At 47.2% G+C, this 20,495-nt stretch overlaps 1 protein-coding gene and 1 pseudogene across 5 annotated transcripts in view; both read right to left on the bottom strand.

The window, feature by feature from the left end:
• LOC309539751 (polyamine-modulated factor 1 pseudogene) overlaps positions 1-20,495 on the bottom strand; it is a 180,027-nt pseudogene that overhangs the window by 81,920 nt on the left and 77,612 nt on the right. The window lies entirely within an intron of this gene.
• PCDH1 (protocadherin 1) overlaps positions 1-20,495 on the bottom strand; it is an 87,330-nt gene that overhangs the window by 33,025 nt on the left and 33,810 nt on the right. For all 4 annotated transcript variants that reach the window (XM_082234215.1, XM_082234213.1, XM_082234216.1 and 1 more), the window contains exon 3: positions 16,229-18,421. In XM_082234215.1, the coding sequence (XP_082090341.1) occupies positions 16,229-18,421 (2,193 nt within the window). The remainder of the gene's footprint in view (positions 1-16,228; positions 18,422-20,495) is intronic.

Genomic DNA, 20,495 nt, shown 5'->3' with positions numbered 1-20,495 from the left:
ATCAGCATGCATGTGCCATTTTCAGCACTGCAAGGGGGTGGGGCTGGTCATGAATGCACTTCTGTGTGAGTGGGGAGTTTCCTGTATAACATACAATTGCATAGTTGGAAGATATCCCAATGGTCATCTAGCCCAACCCCCTGCAATGCAGGCAAGTGCTATGTAGAACTCAAATGAAAATCCATCAGGTCTGGACGATATTTGAACTTTAGCTTTTGCTATCATTTTCCTTACTTCTTTTTCTTGAATTGGAGCATGCAAATATTCTTTTTCTACACCTGTTAGGTTTCACAGTCTTATATTAGGAAAAAACTTTTGTTTTTTCTTGTATTTGTGGATTTTTGGAAGACATAACTTGATATAATATTTCTTAAACTCTTCCTCTTGCTCATTAAGAACATATTGATTATCACCCTTCCTATTAAGTGGAATAACTTGCTTTCTAAACTTCTTTCTTAAATAATATGTAATTTATCATCTGTTACCTTTATTTAAAAAAAAAAAAACGTTTTCTTGCTAAACCAAACTGTACTTTCACTATAATAGCCTTTTAGCTTCTAATAATTTTTCATTAATCATTTCCTTGCATCCTTTCCCCCCTTAGATGCACTTTTTTTAACCCCCCCAAAGGCCGTAGCAGATTCCCATAATATAGAATCAGTAATCTTTGGGGTATCATTATTATCAAGCTAAATTTTAAGTTCCTCTGAAACAGTTTAAACAAAAGACTTATTCTGTATTAAGAACAAATTAATATTTGCATTATATTGTATAGTTAATAGTAAAACTAATTGGACTGTGATCACTATATAGAGTAGTACCAAGAGTTGAATAGTCAATCCTTTGTGTTAACTCTGATGATGTACAACAAATATTTGTGAATAAATATCAGGTACTCTGAAATAATATATATAATCTCTGTAATAATAATAATAGGCTGGTTTTATTGTAAAATATTTCTGAGATGACTCATAATACGTTTAGAGAATGCAGTAGCTAGGTTGATGACTGGAGCCATTTATCACCGGGCTGCCGTGCCTCCTAGAATATTTGAGGGCTCTTTGCATCCTTTCTCTCTCTCTCTCTCTCTCTCTCTCTCTCTCTCTCTCTCTCTCACCTGAGACAACTGAGGAATGGAAGGAGAGGTGTAAAACAGCCACCCCGCCCCTTTGAGTGTCCTCCCTTCTTGCCACATTCAAAAAATGGCAGAGGTTTGAGTGAAGCAGGGTGGAATAACACAGAGGGCTTGTTTTTCTAAAACAAAGCAGTTTGAAGAAGGAGAAATAGCAAGAGAAGGTACAATGCAGAAGCTAACAAAGCAGAGGCTTTCCCTAACTTCCTTCCTGCTGTACTCAATCCCTGTTTTAAATTGCCACTTTCCTTCCTTCATTGTCACCCCTACTCAACACTATTTTAACCTCTGCCACTGTTTAAAATCTCTACCATTTCGTTTCCATTCCTGTTTCATTCAAACCTCTGCTGTTGTTTAAAACTGCACTCCTGCTTTACTCAAATATCTGTAGTTTAAAACAATTTTTTCCCTTAGTGTTGCTTCCTCAAACTTCTGCCCTTATTTAAAACAGCCACTTCTTTTTCAGTGTCTCTCTTTTTATTCTCAAACTTTTCCCTCTTGTATACCTCAGCTTCCTCATGTGAGAGATAAAAGATGCAGAACTTTACTCAAGACCTCTGTCATGGTATAAAACTGCCATTTTATTCTCAGTTCCCTCCACCCGTTTTACTCAAATGTCTCCTGTTGTTTTACACCACCACTTTCCCTGTCCGTGGTGGCTGCTGGTGATGTACAGCCTGCTTTCTCTTTGCGCCCTGATCTTACTCTGAATTCATGCATTTTCTTCAGTGGGGGCTGTGCTCCGACTTCAAGGAAATCCAGGATTGTGATGCAGCACTACAAATGATAGCAGCCTTGCATTTTTATGTATATAGGAAGATATGTGCAACACTAACCTGGAGAGCATGGTAGTGAGTCCAGGTGTGGCACAAAGCCTCAAGCAAGAGCATGAGTGCGGGAATTGCTAGTTGGTTTTGTCCTCACTTAGGGATGTGGGTGGCGCTGTGGGTTAAACCACAGAGCCTAGGGCTTGCCGATCAGAAGGTCAGCGGTTCGAATCCCTGCAATGGGGTGAGCTCCCGTTGCTCGGTCCCTGCTCCTGCCAACCTAGCAGTTTGAAAGCATGTCAAAGTGCAAGTAGATAAATAGGTACCACTCCAGCGGGAAGGTAAATGTTGTTTCCGTGCACTGCTCTTAGTCAGTCGGCCAGTAAAGCGAGATGAGCGCCGCAACCCCAGAGTCGTTCGCGACTGGACCTAACAGTCCCTTTACCTTTGCCCTCACTTATTGTTGTTGTTGTTGTTGTCTTAATCAGTAACAAGGGGATCACTGGCCATGCATCCCCTCCCCAGAGTATGGTGGGAGGGCTTTCATGCTCCTGAAGGTGTGTAGTGAAATGGAGTTTCTTTTGCAAGAGGACACACTAGAGCAGGGATCAGGGGCAGCTGACGCACCTATGGCCACTGACACCTAAGAAAAACGATGCAGGAGGTAGTGACTAAGGTTGAGTATCGCCTCTTCCCCTATCCTGCCCATGTGAAGGTTCTTGCATTTTGAGAATCTTTGGCTAAATGCCCAGTGACTGAGTGGTTACCTCCAAGTGAGTTATGAGCATTGCAAAGATGAGAGGTGGTGATGGAGACTGTGGACGTGGACGAGCAACAGTGGGAAGGAGCAGCAGCAAATGAGATGATAAAGAGCTGCTGACACAAGGAGAGGTCTGGTGATGGGGGTGGGCAATCCACACCAATGCACAAACCAGGGCAGGGGGCAGCGGTGGCTGTTGACTTAGCAGCAACAGATCAGGGGTAATCAGCAGGACTCCCAGGGTTTTTATCGTGAAACATTTTTTGATTTATAGATTTGGTATTCCTGGATTTTAAAGAACTGTGACATTTTGGGTGCTGCTGTGGCTTTCATTATATTGCTTCTGTTTTTATGCTGTGTTTAGATATTGCGGTTTTAATTTCATAGGCAATGTTTTACCTTTATTGTAAGTCACCCGGGGAACTCTTGTTATTTGGTTGGCATATAAACGTTGCAAACAAATAAATCAAAATTCAAGCAGACTCTATCCTGAAAATACAATTTAGCAAAAGAAGATGGACAGACCTGAAGCAGAAAGCCTCATTTTAGTGGACAGTGCAATTTTATAACAAACTGCGGTTGACAAGCTGGAACCAATTTCCATATTACTGACAGCAACCTGCCACAAGATGGAGATAGCAGGTAAGAGAGGAGACCCTACCTTTCCAACTAAAGTTTGTGTGCAGTTAGACCCCGACAGCAAGCCCTACTGAACTCAAGGAAAGTTACTTCTGCATAGGACTGCACTGCAAGTCACAGCAACTTCCACTACTGAATTATTTTAACATGTCTTGAAAAAAAAGGTCTTTACAATCTAATGAAAAAGAATCTCACCAAAGCTACACACACCATTGGAACAGTTCACCGTCCATCATGGGCACACTCTATGCATTTGAAGCCATAACCTGTGCCGTCTTATTTTATAAAATAAACTTTATTAATTTTTAAAATATAGACAAAATACAAACAACACAAAACATATGGATAAACAAGGAAAGAGGGGCGAAGTGACTAGAGTGGATAAAAGGGAGGGGAAGGTAATAGAAGATAATAAAGGTAAAGGTAAAGGGACCTCTTAACTGCTAAGTCCAGTCACGCATGACTCTGGGGCTGCGGCGCTCATCTGGCTTTACTGGCCAAAGGAGCCGGTGTTTGACCACAGGCAGCTTCAGGGTCATGTGCCCAGCATGACTAAGCCGCTTCTGGCAGCGCACGGAAACACCATTTACCTTCCCGCCGGAGTGGTACCTATTTATCTACTTGCACTTTGATGTGCTTTTGAACTGCTACGTTGGCAGGAGCAAGGATCAAACAATGGGAGCTCACCCTGTTGCGGGGATTCAAAACGACCTTCTGATCAGCAAGCCCTAGGCTCCGTACCCTACATTAATTAATTAATGTACCCTACATTAATTCATGTGATGCAACTTTTATAGTCACAATCCAAGACATGAAAAAAGTATTCTACCATAATCTTCTAAAATATATCCTCTCCACAAACTTAATTGGACCGTTGAGGGTCCATGTTCTGTCTCTGCTGTATTGACGTATATCAATGATTTAGACCAAATAGCACAAAAAGAATCTGATTTATGTTCTCCCCTCATTTTTTTATTTTTTGGTATGTGATGTGCTCAGAGAGAGATGGCTTAAGGGCTCATAGTAATATTTAAGGGTATGAACCTGTTTCAGATGAAGCAACAAGTTTATTCTGCTTATGGCCTCAAAGACCATCCTGCTGAAGCCTCAGAACCTCATGGAAGGCTAAGATTTTCACTGGTTATGTGACGGGCTTCAGTGACTTGCTGCGATGCCTTTATCTGACCTGGTACCAGACATTCGTCCTCAGAGACAAACCAGAAACAGCACTGGTTAAGGATCTTGAGGAGCTGGCAGGGCCCCTTGGAATCAGTGCTGAGAAGACCCACTGAAGAGTCCTTGGCGTTGTCAGAAGAGGAGGTCCTTGTAAATGCTGGCACCAAAAGATCAAGGTCCAGGCCAGACAGCAATGACACAGCATGTTTCTACAATCCCAGAGTTGTCGCCTGGCCTCATGAGTAAGCAATCTCGGAAATGCCTTCATTACTAGCTGCAATGGTGTGATCTAGAACAGTGTTTCCCAACCTTTTTTGGGCAAAGGCACACTTGTTTGATGAAAAAAATCTCGAGGCACACCACCATTACAGCCCCGTGACGTCAGCGTGCAGCGTCGCGCCGGGAGGGACGCACGAAAGTGTAAGTTTCAATTTTTTCCCTCCCCTCCTGTGTAAAGGGGAATGCACTCTGCTAAGTAAAGGCACTTGCCACAGCAGTGTCAACGTCACAGCACCCACCAGCACCCAAGAGAGAAGGGGTCTCATCAGCCCTTTTGCCAGGAAGAGGAGCAAGAACGAGAGGAGGAGGAGGAAGAGGAAGAGAGTCCCCCCCAAAAAAACATTCTCCTTTTGATCTTCCTTATTTGCAATTCCTCATTGCAAAACAGCGGTTGATATACAGCTGATTTTTTTGTTATTACAGTCCCCACCCCCTCACCTAGAAAAACACCACCTGTCAATTTATTATTATTATTATTATTATTATTATTATTATTATTATTATTATTATTATTATTATTATTATTATTCCCCACCACTCTGGGAGGCTGAAACCCTTTAAGGCTTCCTTCTGTCCACTCTCTGTGAATTACTTGCCCGGAGCGGGTTTCTGGGGGGGGGGTGCTGCTGCCGGTGTCCTCCCCGTCAAGTCTCGCCTTGCCCGGCGCGTGGCGGCCGCCCTTTCCCACACTCTGCCGGCTGCGCTGCCAAGCCCTGCGGCTCGACCTGTCAGTGTTACCGGGCTCGGCGGGCGGTAATTCCCGAAGAAAGCCGGCGGCGCTTGAAGAGCTGGCAAGCCCCCATTTGCATGTCTGTTTTCCGCAGCCCTTGGAGAGGATTAAGTTCCCTCCTTCCTGCCGGGGAACCTCCAAGCTTTGGGGGTGGGGGGGGAGGAGGCAGCAAAGCGAGGCAGGAAGGAGAGCGCGGCTTGGCTGGGTGAGCTTTGGCAGGGGCAGGGAATGAGAGCCGCGAGGCGGGCGCTGCGGACGGAAACGCTGCCCGCCGAGCTCGCAGGCAGCCAGGCAGGCAGACGGCGAGAGCCCCGCGCTGGGCGGCCTCTCCTCGCCGCCGCCCCGTGGGAGGTAGGCTGGTGTGCCGTGGGAGGGAGGCGGGCGAGTCGGGCGGCGAGCACACGCGGGGCGGCGAGGGAGCTCCCTCCCACATCCCATCGCCGCTCGCTTCGGCCGGCCTACTGGGCTGTCGCAGGCGGAAGGCCTGCGCATGCGCGAGGTTTTCGCGCCTTCCTCCAGTAGGCCGGCTGAAGCGAGCGGCGATGGGATGTGGGAGGGAGGGAGCTCGCCGCCCCGCGTGTGCTCGCCGCCGCCGCCTCTCGCCGCCCGACTCGCCCGCCTCCCTCCCACGGAGGTAGGCTGGTGTGCCGTGGGAGGGAGGCGGGCGAGTCGGGCGGCGAGCACACGCGGGGCGGCGAGCGAGCTCCCTCCCACATCCCATCGCCGCTCGCTTCGGCCGGCCTACTGGGCTGTCGCAGGCGGAAGGCCTGCGCATGCGCGAGGTTTTCGCACCTTCCTCCAGTAGGCCGGCCAAAGCGAGCGGCGATGGGATGTGGGAGGGAGCTCGCTCGCCGCCCCGCGTGTGCTCGCCGCCGCCGCCCCGCCTCTCGCCGCCCGACTCGCCCGCCTCCCTCCCACGGAACACAAGGCAACGTTCCGCGGCACACTAGTGTGCCGCGGAACACCGGTTGGGAAACACTGATCTAGAAGGGCAGATTAAAGGAGGTCTCCCTCTTGAGCCTTCCAGTTGCTGGAAATAACTCAAGCTGCTGACTCCTTGGTCCAGTTACCCCTCCTTGTATCTTGCCTGAAGTCCCTCTGATAATGACCTTGAGCTGTTGCCCCACCTCACACCTCTGGGTTGCATTTTGGACCTAGATGGATTCTCTGTGCTTGACTTTGGCTTGTCTGAGCAGTGCTGCACCTGCAACCCTGCACTCATTTTGGTAGGAGCTTATACCACCTGAGACTGGGACCCCAGACCCTGAGGATACCCACTGGACCACGGCTCCTCTTAGATCCTTGCCTGCTCCCCAAGATGAGCAAAACTAGGATCTAGATTGCTATCGGAAAGCTTCTAATGTTTGATGTGTTCCTTTATACTTTGTTGGAAAGCACCCAGAGTGGCTGCAGCAACCCGGTCAGTTGGGTGGAGTACAAGAATTATAATTATAATTATTATTATTAACCATCTCTCTCTGCCTTTTTCCTTCTCCTTAAAGCGAAATTCACGTGCACACACTCAAAAAGCCATGAAAGAAAATAGTACTGCTGCTATTGGTATGACTCCCCCTAGGTCAGACACAATCCGCTTGCAGGTTCCAAGCCATCAGCAGAATGGCTGTACAGGGAACCAATGGAAGCTGGTCCACCAAGGTTATCAGGGCACAGCCAGGGCTTTTTCCCGTGGGAACTCACTGGAACTCAGTTCTGGCACCTCTCAGGTGGGCACCATTGCCATTCTAAGTGAACAAGGGAGGTGTTCATGGCGAGTTCCGGCACCTCTTTTTCTACAAAAATAGCACCGGGCACAGCCCTCCTAATGTGTATGTCAAGCATTTTAAAGATAAACTTATTTCAAAGCTACACTCTCTTTCTTTCCTGCCCCCCCCATTTTATAATTCTGATTGAAGTCTGAGGTTCTGCAAACGTTGCTGTCAATCAGTTCTCTGCCCCACACAGCCAACCCCAAATTCCTCCCATGCATCTCTAAGCAAAAAAGGCAAGTGATTGAATGGACTTGTCCAGCTAAAAAAATCTGTGGTTAAGAGGGCTATCCAGCACAGCCACTATAGCAGACTTGGGAGGTGTTAGGACTGCTTCAAGAACAGCCTTAGCCTAGATCAGAACCAGGCATCTGTTCTGAGCATGCTCAGAGCTGTTTCCTTGAAGGCCACACATACCCAGGCAGGCCTTAGGAGTGCACTTGTTCTCTGAGCTCCCTTGCTACCTTTTTGTGTAACTGAGCAAGACTGGCTGCAAAGTGGCTTTGTTGTCTTTCCCTATGTATTTGTTTTACTTATACAATTTTTGTTACATGGATGGAGATACTGGGAGCACTTTAAGGGTTTGCAAGTGTATTGTTACATAAATGTTCACGGTTTACCACAAATGATGCATCGGACGAAGTGGACTTTAGCCTCCAAAAGCTTATGCACTAATAAACGTGCTGGTCCTTTCTCTGTTTTGCTGAAATTGTACTGCAGTACAAGCTATTTTAAAGGCTTCTAAGGATAAAAAGAGTATTCAACACTTGGGCAAATTTAAATTGCATTACAAAAGGCTCAAACAAGAACACTGTGCACGGGTTGCAGTCTCTTCTTGCACACCACACCCAGGCAAGCCTGTTGCAACAGGCAAGGCACATGCTGGATTTGCTGAAGAGCTACCTATAAAGTCTTATGTTTCTAGGTCCGCATATCGCAGCTGTAGATCAGATAATTTTCCCCTTTGATTTTGGGTTGCTGTTTTTCATTTGTTTGTTTAATGATTCCAAACCGGCCCTCCACACCTCCCCAATGCAAAACCAGGGGCAGGAAGGCTGGATATTTACTTTTTAAACAATTCTCATTTCTTTTAATCATTATTGGGTTTGTGTCCATTCCACCCTTCCTCCAAGGAGCTCAATTCAAAGTGTTGGTGCTGACCTTTAAAGCCCTAAACGGCCTCGGTCCTGTATACCTGAAGGAGCGTCTCCACCCCCATCATTCTGCCCAGACACTGAGGTCCAGCGTCGAGGGCCTTCTGGCGGTTCCCTCACTGCGAGAAGCAAAGCTACAGGGAACCAGGCAGAGGGCCTTTTCGGTAGTGGCGCCCTCCCTGTGGAACGCCCTCCCACCAGATGTCAAAGAGAACAACAACTACCAGACTTTTAGAAGACATCTGAAGGCAGCCCTGTTTAGGGAAGCTTTTAATGTTTGATGTATAGCAGTATTTTAATATTTTTTTGGAAGCCGCCCAGAGGGGCGGGGTATAAATAATAAATTATTATTATTATTATTATTATTATTATTATTATTATTATTAGGTGGCAGTCATGGGTCTCCTTTCCCCAGTGTTATCCTCACAAAGACCTGAGACTGGCCCGAGTCAGACAGTGAACTTCATGACTGAGTGAGGATTTGAATCCCAGTCTCCCAGCTCCTGGTCCACTTAATATCCTTTCTCCCTATTCCACATTCTGGAAAGATGATGTAGAAATGACTAAGATCGCCGTATCCTCCCAAACAGTGCCTGTGGGGCACCTTTATGACTAACCTACGCAGGTTGCAATTCTGTACAAGCTTATGAAGTAGCAATCCCAGGGATTCATTGAGCCCTGCTTCTGAGTAATGTACGGTTTCTTTGACTTGAACACACACTAGAAATTGTGGTGGCAGCTCTGAACCAAGGCACAACACTTAGGTATAAAAGAAATCCACTGTTTCATTGCAAAGGGAGGGGGGGAGAACCAGAACAGGTGGGGCCGCACATATTTCTTTCCTGCAGAGAAGCAACTGTGGCAGCAGCTGTATCCTGGCTGTATCTGTAGTATCTTTGCAAGGGAGCCGGGTGGAGAGAAAACCAGAACTGGCCACACCCATAAGATCTCCTTGGCCATGCCCCCATGCTTCTGCTCTTGGAGGAGAGTGTCAGTACAGAGGCATGCTCAATAACTCAGTGATGGTTTTCACAATGGCCAACTCATCCTTCATCTCTGGTCGCTGATATCCCCTGTAAGAGATTAGAATTGAGCCACATAAGTGGAACCTGACCAGCGAATGACATAAGTCGGCAAAGTGCTGTTCTGGGCAGGCCTTAGGTGGTTCAAAAATCTTCATAAAGGCAGCCAAGAAAGCCTCCCAGGATGGAGAAGTGGGCTTTCCCCTTCAGGGACGGAGATACCCAGTCGAGATCTTCTCTCCATAGTGCTAGAACCAATTCAGTCTTGTCCATGTGACAGGTCTCAGGCTGCAGTGTAGACAATAGCTTGGCACTGGGCAATAAAACTATGCAAGTTTGGGTGCTATTAAAACATTTGTGTAAAGGCATTTGGAGCTGTGAGTTCCTGGCTTGTGGTACAATGGTTTTCTGATAGTCTTCTGCTTGCAGTTGGGAATCTTGTCTAAGAACAACTAGTTTTCTGCCTGGTGATGATCTGTTCCTGCAGAGCCTGGGGCCCAGTTGTGGCTCCATCCATTATGTTTTTGGGAGTACAGTGGTACCTCGGGTTAAGTACTTAATTCGTTCCGGAGGTCTGTTCTTAACCTGAAACTGTTCTTAACCTGAAGCATCACTTTAGCTAATGGGGCCTCCCGCTGCTGCCGCGCCGCTGGAGCACAATTTCTGTTCTTATCCTGAAGCAAAGTTCTTAACCTGAAGCACTATTTCTGGGTTAGCAGAGTCTGTAACCTGAAGCGTATGTAACCCGAGGTACCACTGTAATGTAAACCCATAGATTAATGGAGTCTGAGCAAACTGTCAGGAACCACTAGAGGCAGAGAGTCCAAACAGGCTCACAATCAGCTTCCAAAGGAGATAATGAACCAAAGAGTTCTAGAGAAAGATCTCCAGAGGGCCTTCTCCCAGCCAAGTGGAAAACCAGTTTTTCTACTGGAAATGCTGGGGCTTAAAATCCCAGTGGCATTCCTGGCAGAAATGGATGCACCAGGGACCTCGAGCATCTGCTCCCACCTCCACTACCAGTGCAGGCAATAATAATAATAATAATAATAATTTATTATTTGTACCCCGCCCATCTGGCTGGGTTTCCCCAGCCACTCTGGGCGGTTTCCATAGAAACCAAAAAACACTAAAATATCATACATTAAAAACTTCCCTGAACAGGGCTGCCTTAAGATGTCTTCTGAATGTCAGGTAGTTGTTTATCGTTTTGACATCTGATGGGAGGGCGTTCCACAGGGCGGGCGCCACTACCGAGAAGGCCCTCTGCCTGGTTCCCTGTAACTTGGCTTCTTGCAGTGAGGGAACCACCAGAAGGCTCTCAGCGCTGGACCTCAGCGTCCGGGCAGAACGATGGGGGTGGAGACGCTCCTTCAGGTATACTGGGCCAAGGCCGTTTAGGGCTTTAAAGATCAGCACCAGCACTTTGAATTGTGCTTGGAAACGTACTGGGAGACAATGTAGGTCTTTCAAGACCGGTGTTATGTGGTCTCAGCGGCCGCCCCCAGTCACCAGTCTAACTGCTGCATTCTGGATTAGCTGTAGTTTCCGAGTCACCTTCAAAGGTAGCCCCACGTAGAGCGCATTGCAAGATGCTGGTCCTGATCATTCTGCTGGTGCTTGAACCAGACGTTTGCAGGCTTTTAGATCAGGCCTTGAGTTGGTGGTTCTTCCATGGTCAGGTTCCAAAATGGGCAAATGATATGATGAAGTGAACTTGAGGGAAGGCAGAGCAGGCATCTGTTTAGCATGTTCTGTCATGGGTGAGTTGCTCAGAGTGAGGAACCAAACCTGAAGCAAGAGCTAGATAGGAGTTCCTTGCGTCATATGCTATGGCCAGAGTGCCAAGCTGCAACCCCATTCCTGGCTTTTACTAGGCCACCTACTGCAACACAATAGAGATGAAGCTGGAGACCCTCTCTTCCCGAGGGCTTCTCTGGTGGTGCACTGGGACCCTATGGACAGACTTCCCAATTCAAGTCCCCAAACGCCTTACATTTGTTCAATCCCCACCTGCTTTTGTAGAAGCACCAGAATGAGGGCAAGAGAGAAGAGCTTAGCCAGCACTTTCCCATGGCTTGCATTTTCTCTGCCATCTCCATAGTTCTTAGAAGGATTTTTGGCTTAATGAACATGATTGGTCAATGTCAGAAATGACAGCCGGTGTGATGGGGTCACTAGAGGATTGGACTAGGGCCTGGGAGACAGGGGATCAAATCCCTGCTCAGCTGTGAAGCTCACCAGGTGACCTTGGGCCAGTCTAACCTACAGTTTCATGTGTCTGTCCACCCCCAGCAATTTTCTGCTCCTCCTTCTCCAGCACAAGCTCCACCCAGACTTAAACCAACATCAAGTTTTTGAGGGCATCCTATCTGCTGCTGCTTTGGGATTAAGTGTAGGCTGCCATCTCTTTCTTCCCCCATCCCATCCATGTTGCAAAGAGTCTCTGCCTCCCCTTGCGCTGTGTGCAAATGGGCCGGTCCTTTGTGCAATTTTATTGGTCCTTTGTACCATTTCATTTATGAATCGCTTTCTATGAGGCATTGTGAAATGATTTCCATAAAAGCAAATATAAAACAGCTACATATATAAAAACACTTAAAACAATTGCACTCATAGAAACAGTTTAAATAACTACTATGAGACACGCCTTAATAGGAAAATAAATAATAATAATAATAATAATAATAATAATAATAATAATAATAATAATAATAATTTATTTATACCCCACCCATCTGGCTGTGCTTCCCCAGCCACTCTGGGTGGCTTCCAACAGAACACTAAAATACAATAACCTATTAAACATTAAAAGCTTCCCTAAACAGGGCTGCCTCCAGATGTCTTCTAAAAGTCTGGTAGTTGTTTTTCTCTTTGACATCTGCTGGAAGGGCGTTCCACAGGGCGGGTGCCACTACCGAGAAGGCCCTCTGCCTGGTTCCCTGTAACTTGGCTTCTTGCAGTGAGGGAACCACCAGAAGGCCCTCAGAGCTGGAGCTCAGTGTCTGGAATGAATGATGGGGGTGGAGATGCTCCTTCAGGTATACTGGGCTGAGGCTTTTTAGGGCTTTAATGGTCAGCACCAACACTTTGAATTGTGCTCGGAAACGTACTGGAAGCCAGTGTAGGCCTTTCAAGACCGGTGTTATATGGTCTCAGCGGCCGCTCCCAGTCACCAGTCTAGCTGCCGCATTCTGGATTAGTTGTAGTTTCCGGGTCACCTTCAAAGGTAGCCCCACGTAGAGCGCATTGCAGTAATCCAAGAGAGAGATAACTAGAGCATGCACCACTCTGGTGAGACAATCTGCAGGCAGGTAGGGTCTCAGCCTGTGTACCAGATGGAGCTGATAAACAGCTGCCCTGGACACAGAAGTGACCTGTGCCTCCATGGACTGCTGTGAGTCCAAAATGACTCCCAGGCTGCGCACCTGCACACAGCTACCCCCACCTCTTCACCCTGATACTCTTCCCCATTTGACTGCGTTTGAGGCTGGGGCAGAGCGAGGAGGGGGCTTACGTACATCCTGCCAGTGTGCATGGTGCCTTGGAACACAAACCCTGCACAAATGGGGAGTTGCCTGTAATCAAATGAGTGCCTTTGTTGGTGGTTGTTTAAAGACAAGATCGACCCCTTACTTAATGAGCCAAGTCACAATTTAACCAGGTGGGGAAAATGTTTTTGTTGGATAGGAAGGCTTCCAGTTGTTAAAATGAAAGCTCCCTCTCCCTACCTATGACCCTCAAAAAACACTTAAGAAGATTCAAATCCACTTAATTAATCCATCAATCCATTGGAGGGTGAGGGACACAAGAATTAGCTTAGAAAATTCACAGTAATTGGTATCCAAGGATGGCTTGAGACTTCTCAGCATGGTAACAATTATTACTACGCTGCCATTTTAATGGTTTTATCCTTTTGGTGGGAGCCAGGTAGTGAACTTGGGGGGCGGTTTGTAGAGCAAACAGGGATAGATCTTGGGAAGGGGCAGAGAAGGAGAGGAGCTCTATAAAATTAAAGAATCGTGTAATTAAGTCTGCAATTGTAAACATCTGGGGAAAATATAAATGGATTTGGGCTCTGGGAGTGCCCCTAGTATCACCAGCACTATAGTCTAAAATTTGGGCGCTGAATATTTCTCAATAAGTAGGATAAGTATTGTTTTGGGGATGGTAAAGAAAAAATTGAGTAGATACTGTGATGATCAATATAATTTTACCTTTTGCTGCTATAATAAATAATTACAGAACTACCAACATTAGGGATGGGGTTCTTAATGTCCAAACATGATATAATATAAAAAGGAAACAAACAGGGCAACCTTATGCAGGTCAACTCAGAAATTGTACTCAAAAGTATTTACTCCCATGCGAGTGTGTATAGGAGCCACAACATGACTTTGGAAATATTGAAAAGGGTACATACTATTACAACAGAGGCTGAACCATTTTCAAGTAAGGTAAAATGGGAATTGGACCTGCGGGTGTGTTTTTCAGATAAAGATTGACAGTACCTATATAAGTTAGCAACCTCTGTATCCTTAAATGTGGCTAGAAAAAAAGAATTAAAACACTTGTGTGTTTATTTGGAACATTTACATGTACTACACTTCAACAAAAAGTTCTTAGACACTTTGGCTTACAACAATCTATTGTTAAAGCTGTTTACATTCTCAGCAGGGACACTTCTACCCCTGAGCAAACTGTGCTGCAAATCTAACCCTACAGATGTTTGGCAGATTTGCTGGTTATGTAAGAAAATTAAATACTTAGGGCCCCCATAAAAACACAGCGTGGTGTATTGACCACGGTGTCAGACTGGGACTGGGGAGTCTTAGCTTCAAATCCCTACGCAGCCATGGACCTCCCTGGGTGATCTTAGACCAGGTAATATCCCTCAGCTTAATCTCCTTCTAAGGGTGGTTGTGAAGATGACACAGGGCCAGGGAGAGTCATATAGGCTGCTTTCTTCTTCTTGGTGGAAAGGCAGGATATAAAAAATTGAAATCCCTGTTGTTCTGAGCACCAAATGGGTGTGAGAAACAATACAAACAGTTCTTTGGATTAAAATAATGCTATCTAGATTATACACTGATAATGCAGCAATAACGCCTCGTGCCAAAAACTGGAGCTCTCAAAAAGTCCTTTTTATGAGGATTTTCTTTCTTCTTTTTTTTGCAGAAAATACAGTTTGTTATGAGTGCACACAAAGTCACTACTGTGATTTAAACCCATTTGTTTTGTTAAACAGAAATGCATGTGTGTGGAAACAACTGGGGATTTTTTATTTTTTTTAAAATAGTAGGTCCCGTTGGGATAATGCTATAGCATTATTCCAAACTAATTTGTGAAATATTGTTCATATGGTATTCTTTTAAAAAAGACACATGATTTAATGTGATTCCCCCCCCCCCATATTCCCCTTTCCCTGCCCAACATACCATATAAAATAATAATAAAAAATACACAAACAGGCCATATTAAATTACAAACAAAAAAGGAACAATGGAGGATACCAGTGGCAAAATGACTTCTGGAAGGAAAGTCCTTCCCTCCTCCTCATTCTCTTCTCCTCCGCTGCCCCAGAGGCTGAGGTACAACAGCCAGACATTCACACTTCACAACATGCTCACTAGCAACGGGTATTTTATTGCAGCCCTTCAATAGGCAAACACCTTTTCACTCTGAGGACATACAAGTCTGGATGGAAGGAGAACATGGCACAGTATCAGGGAGACAAGTCCCCTCCTCTTAATACTTTGGATCTGTTGCAGAACCCTGCACAGAAAACCCTCTACAGGTCACTAGCTTGAAGCACAGACAGGAAAGGACGAAGCCTACCGAAGCCACACCACCTACGGACTTTCCCGGTGCATTAACCAGTTTGCAAGCCGGAGGTCTCCCTCTCCTGTGCTCCCAAAGCTGCCAAGTACCCTGTCATGCAGTTCAGAATCTCTTATTTCAGCAGATACCAGCCCTTGCTTCAAACACAGCAAGAACAAAAAGAAGAAGAAAGAAGAAGAAGAAGCAATAAGCTCTGTGCCCTACATGCGCTCAAAGCTAACCTCTTTCTTGTACTCCACGGATGTATCCCAACGCATGCACAGATAGCCCTCAGAGCGGGGGCGCACTCAAAGCAGCAGAGAAGCCCCAGCTGCGGGGGCAGGTGCCATTTCCACATGCATAAGCCTTGCAGCCACACCCTTTGTGCCACCGCTCAAGATACTTGCCTTTCTTACCCTGCGTCCTCAGATACACTGAGGCTCTCGTAGCATCAGGCTCTGCGGCAGAACTGGGACAGGCATTTCTGCGTCTTGCCCGAGGTATAAGATTTGTGAGTGGAAGAGTGGCTGGAGCCTGGGACACATATACAAAGACCCAGAATGCATGCCTTCCGACCCGTTTTATTTCAGTGAGCACCATACATGGAGGGCTCCGTGAAAGGGCTCCAGCAGAACGCACAGAGACCCCACCCGCCAGTGGACCCTGCCCCTCCCAAGCAACATGCTTGCTTCCCCCCAGGTGCCACCTGCCAGCTCCTGTTCCTTGCAGCCAGAAGGTCTCCTCCCGCCTCCCACACAGTTGTTCCCTCCACCAGCTGGGCTGGCAGGAGGCCTCTTCCCTGAGCAGTCCTTTCCTGAGCAACTGGCACCTGGACACCTGCAGGCTCCGGCCTGCAAGATGCCAAGGGGTCAAGGTCCATTCATTCGGGGTGGGCGGAGTCCACGTCACTCCCACACTTCTGTCCATATGGCCCGGGTGCGGCGTGAGGGGGTTCTGGGAGGGTGCAGGACAAGCTCTCCTACCTGCTTGTTGGTGTATTTCTGAGGGTTGGTGCGGTAGCTGTAGTCTGAATACTGCTCCGAGCCTGTGGAATTGCTGTCCCCTGTGCCCACAAAAGTATTGGTGGCCGGCAGGTCCTGCACCACCTGGTGCTTCTTGGAGGCAGACGGCGACTGGGGCTGGAGCTGGATGGAAGGCAGGGGGGAGTTGGAGCGGTAGTGGCGGCCCAAGTCAGGGCTGCCAGGGGGGTAGTTAAGGGGCAGGTGGATGCGGGGGCTGTCGCTGACCGAGTCATTCATCAGGTTGAACTTGAGGGATTTCTGCAAGCCCGTTTCTTCCTCATCCTCGGCTGGTTTGGGCGGCTTGGGGGACTTGTTCTTTTTGACCTTGCTCTTGGCTTTGTTGCCTTTGCTGCCTTGCTTGGGAGCGTACAGGTCCTTGGTTTCCTTCTTGCCCGCCTGGTAGCCGCTCTTGGCCTCCTTCTGGCGGCAGTAGCGCACCAGCACAACCAGCACAATGACCAGAGTGACGGCTACTATGCCTGCAATGACCCCGAAGAGGATGTTGCTGCGCTGCTTGCTGCGCTCATACTCGGGGTCGCCGGCAATGTCAATGTCGATAGGCGTGTCCAAGCTGTGTCCCACCAGAGTCTCCAGCAGCGTGCGGTTAGTCAGGGTCTCATTGACGTAGAAATGGACCAGAGCGGTGCCGTGGCGAGACGGCTTGCCCTTGTCATTGACGCGCACCACCAGGCGGTGAAGCCCGTGGTGCTTGCGGAGGATCTCCTTCTCCAATGTGATGTTTCCGCTCTGGGGCGAGATCTTGAAGAGCTCAAAGGGGTTTCCACCCATGATGCTGTACTGCAGCTCAGCGTTGATCCCAGAGTCAATGTCTTCAGCTCCGACACTCATGACCTGCTGCCCAGGACTAGTGTGTGGCTGGATATGCTTGTAGGAAGCATTGGATGGAGAAATGATGACAGGAGCGTTGTCGTTCTCGTCAAGCACATTGATGGTCACCCCAACATAGGCAGACCTGGGCGGGTCACCTGAATCGACAGCTTTCAGTCGGAAGGTGTAAGTGCTCTGCCGCTCGCGGTCAAAGGAAATGCTGGAGAGGATGGTGCCAGTACCATTCTGGATAACAAAGTCCCCGTTGTCCTGCTCTACTGAGAGCTGAATGAAGGCATTCTCCCCTTTGTCTGCATCGATTACTGTCACCATGCCCACGGGACTCAGAGGGGGCATGTTTTCCATGACGGAGAAGTTGTAGCCACTTAGCATGAACTTTGGGTCATTGTCGTTGCGGTCCATGACGTTGATGGCAACAGAGGCCGTCCCCTTCCGGCTAGGGCTGCCCTTGTCCGCTGCGACTACCAAGAATTCATAGCGTTCTCGCTGCTCACGGTCCAGGACAGTCTTAACCCGGATTTCACCAGACTCTGGATCAATGGAGAATATGCCTTTGGATGAAGGCTCTGTCACTAGGGAGTACACCAGCTTAGCATTGGACCCGCTGTCTGCATCAGTAGCACTCACTTCTACCACCAAGTCATCTGGGGAATTATTTTCTGGGAAAGATACCTCTGTTGAGCTCTGGCTGAAAACTGGGTCATTGTCATTAACATCCACCACCTGCACCTTGAGAGAGTTGGTGCTGGACAGAGGTGGATTGCCAGAATCCACAGCCACAATCTCAATGGTGTATTCTTTCACGGCCTCATAGTCTAGTGGCGTTGTGGTCTGGAGAAAATACTTCTTTTTGCTGTCACTTCCGGTGTCACTGGCTTGTCGCAACTGGAAAGGTACATCACCAGCCACCACACAGGTCACAACAGCATTCTCACCTTCATCCCGATCAGACACCTGTACCAGAGCCACAGGTGTCTCAACCGGCACATCTTCTGAGATATTAGCCATGCCATCTTGGTGGGTGACCAAGCCAATACCACGGATTTCAATGGATGGAGCGTTGTCATTCATATCCCTGACACTAATCACCACCTGGGCACGGGCAGTTTTGGGGTTGGCCCCTTTGTCCTTGGCCAACACGGAGAACTTGAGCACATTGATGTCTTCACGATCAACGGGACCCTGAACAGTGATAAGTCCAGTGGCTCTGTCCAGGCGCAGCAACCGGCGAACCACATCGGAAGCTTGGTGGAAGGAGTAGTCAATCTCAGCATTGGCACCCTGGTCAGAATCATTGGCCTTCACCTGCAAGGAGAAAAGGGAGTGGTGAGCAGGTACCTTGATAAATTATGCCTGAGAAAACTGAGCTTGCTGGCCTTAAGAATGTGCCCCAACTATCCCTTGCACCAAGGAGATGACAGAACACTTCAGCCATCGCAAAGTGTTGCATCACATCGTGTGATGTCAACTGAATCAATTGCACCGACACCAAGAGCACTAGTTCACTACAGCTGCTTCTCACTGGGCAAGATGCAAGCCAAAGGGAGCCATCCCTGTCAAAATTCCAAAAGTTACCAATATTTTTCTTGGTGATTGCCAATAAAAGTTTCACACTGAAACTTTTATAGCACTGTTGTCTATAATAGCGGTGGGCAGAAAGTACATCAGGATCTACAATGGTGATTTGTAATAGGTTGGCAACTCTTTTTTACTCTTAACTGTAGAACAATAGCAACAACGAAAAGGGTTGTTTTCCCCCAATCTGAATTTGATTGTCTAAATGAAAGACAGTGAGGGAAAGCCATGAGTGCGTTCTTGTATGAATGGTGTTCCTAGACTGAAGATGTCTTCAGAGGTTCCCTCATCTTTAATCTTAGGTGTAAGTCTACCTCCAGGAATCACTATTTTTCACATAGCTCTGGGCTGTTCCACTCCTGGTTCTAACAAAACACAAAACAACCCTGCAAGCATGAGGCATGCCTTGTCTTGTCATAAAAGCATTAAAAGAGATGTTGTAGTGTGGACTCTACAGCTTTGGATCTGTTCGTATCCTCTCTCATCCATAAATAATAAGAAAAATTAAAGAGCTTTGCTCTACCTACTTCAGCATCCTATTTCCATCAGTGGCCAGCCAGGTGCAAACTTTGCCCCCTTGAAACTAGCAATTAGAGATACACTGCCTTTGAACATGGAGGTTCCAGGTGCCTCTTCTAACTGATAAACCGGTCTTCCATGAACTTGTGCAATCCCCTTTTAAGCCACTGTGACGCAGTGGCCATCCACACCCTGCGATGGAGGAATTACAAAGCAGGCATTGTATTCTTACTTGTCTGTCCGGAATATACTAGCTGAGCTATATAGGTTATATTGGGTGGCCCTGCGTTCTAGTGTTCTGGGAAGCAGACAGAAATATATCTCCATATATTATCTGCACATGAGACATAATGTTATAAACCTCTATCGTGTCTCCTTTTCTCTAAAACAACAAGTTCTTTATTAAAAAAAAACCCAAACCCAAACATATAGGGAAGATGCTACAATCCCTTGGTTGGCCTTTTGTACACATTTTCCAACTCTGTTTTTTTTTAAGATGGGTGACCAGAACTGTCCACAGTACCTCGTCTTGGTCCAGTCTTTTTCTCAACCTTACTCAATTTCACATGGTTGTTGTGGGGAGGATAAAATGAGACAATGCCCACGTTTGAGAAATGGTGTGGTAAAATGCAACAAACGGTCTCCTTAATATGTAGCAGTAAGTCAGGGTAATTGAGAAGTGTGCTAATGAATGCTGCTGGATCTCTCCCTACTTTGTTCCTTCTCTGGTGCAAGCAGCAGCAATAAACCATAAGGCCTTTGCCTGTCATTACAGCATTACAAATCTGGGGTTGTGGTTCTCCCTAACAAACCACAATCATTAGCCAACATGAAGTCATGGTTTGCTGTTGACTTGCTGGTCATGGTTTGTTAGGGAGAAACAAACCGCAACCTTGGTAATGACATGCAAAGGCTTCATGGCTTCCTACTCCCACTTCCACCAAGGGAGGAGCAAAGCCAGAGTGATCTGGCCGTCCCCATCGTCATTAAACGTGGTTTATCACTACATGCAAATTGTCCCAATTAAATAACCACTATTACTACATCCTGCCATTCAAGTCCTCTGTTAGTCAAAGATGACACCCACAGTCCATACCTGATATACCCAAACACTGTCTTCTAAGTGCCCCAACTGCACATACAACAATGCCCCAGCTAACTCCATAACCCACATCCCATGACTCCAGCAGAAGCTTGCTAGGCTCCTCAGTTCTTTCAGCTCTTGGCTAAAAGCCCAGGTGTTGCCTGAGACTGACAGGAGGCATTTCTCTTTCTGGTGGAACTG

Source organism: Podarcis vaucheri (genome assembly GCF_965113315.1).
Source record: "Podarcis vaucheri genome assembly, chromosome: 8".
Lineage (NCBI taxonomy): Eukaryota > Metazoa > Chordata > Lepidosauria > Squamata > Lacertidae > Podarcis > Podarcis vaucheri.
This window is presented reverse-complemented; position numbering and strand designations above follow the sequence as displayed.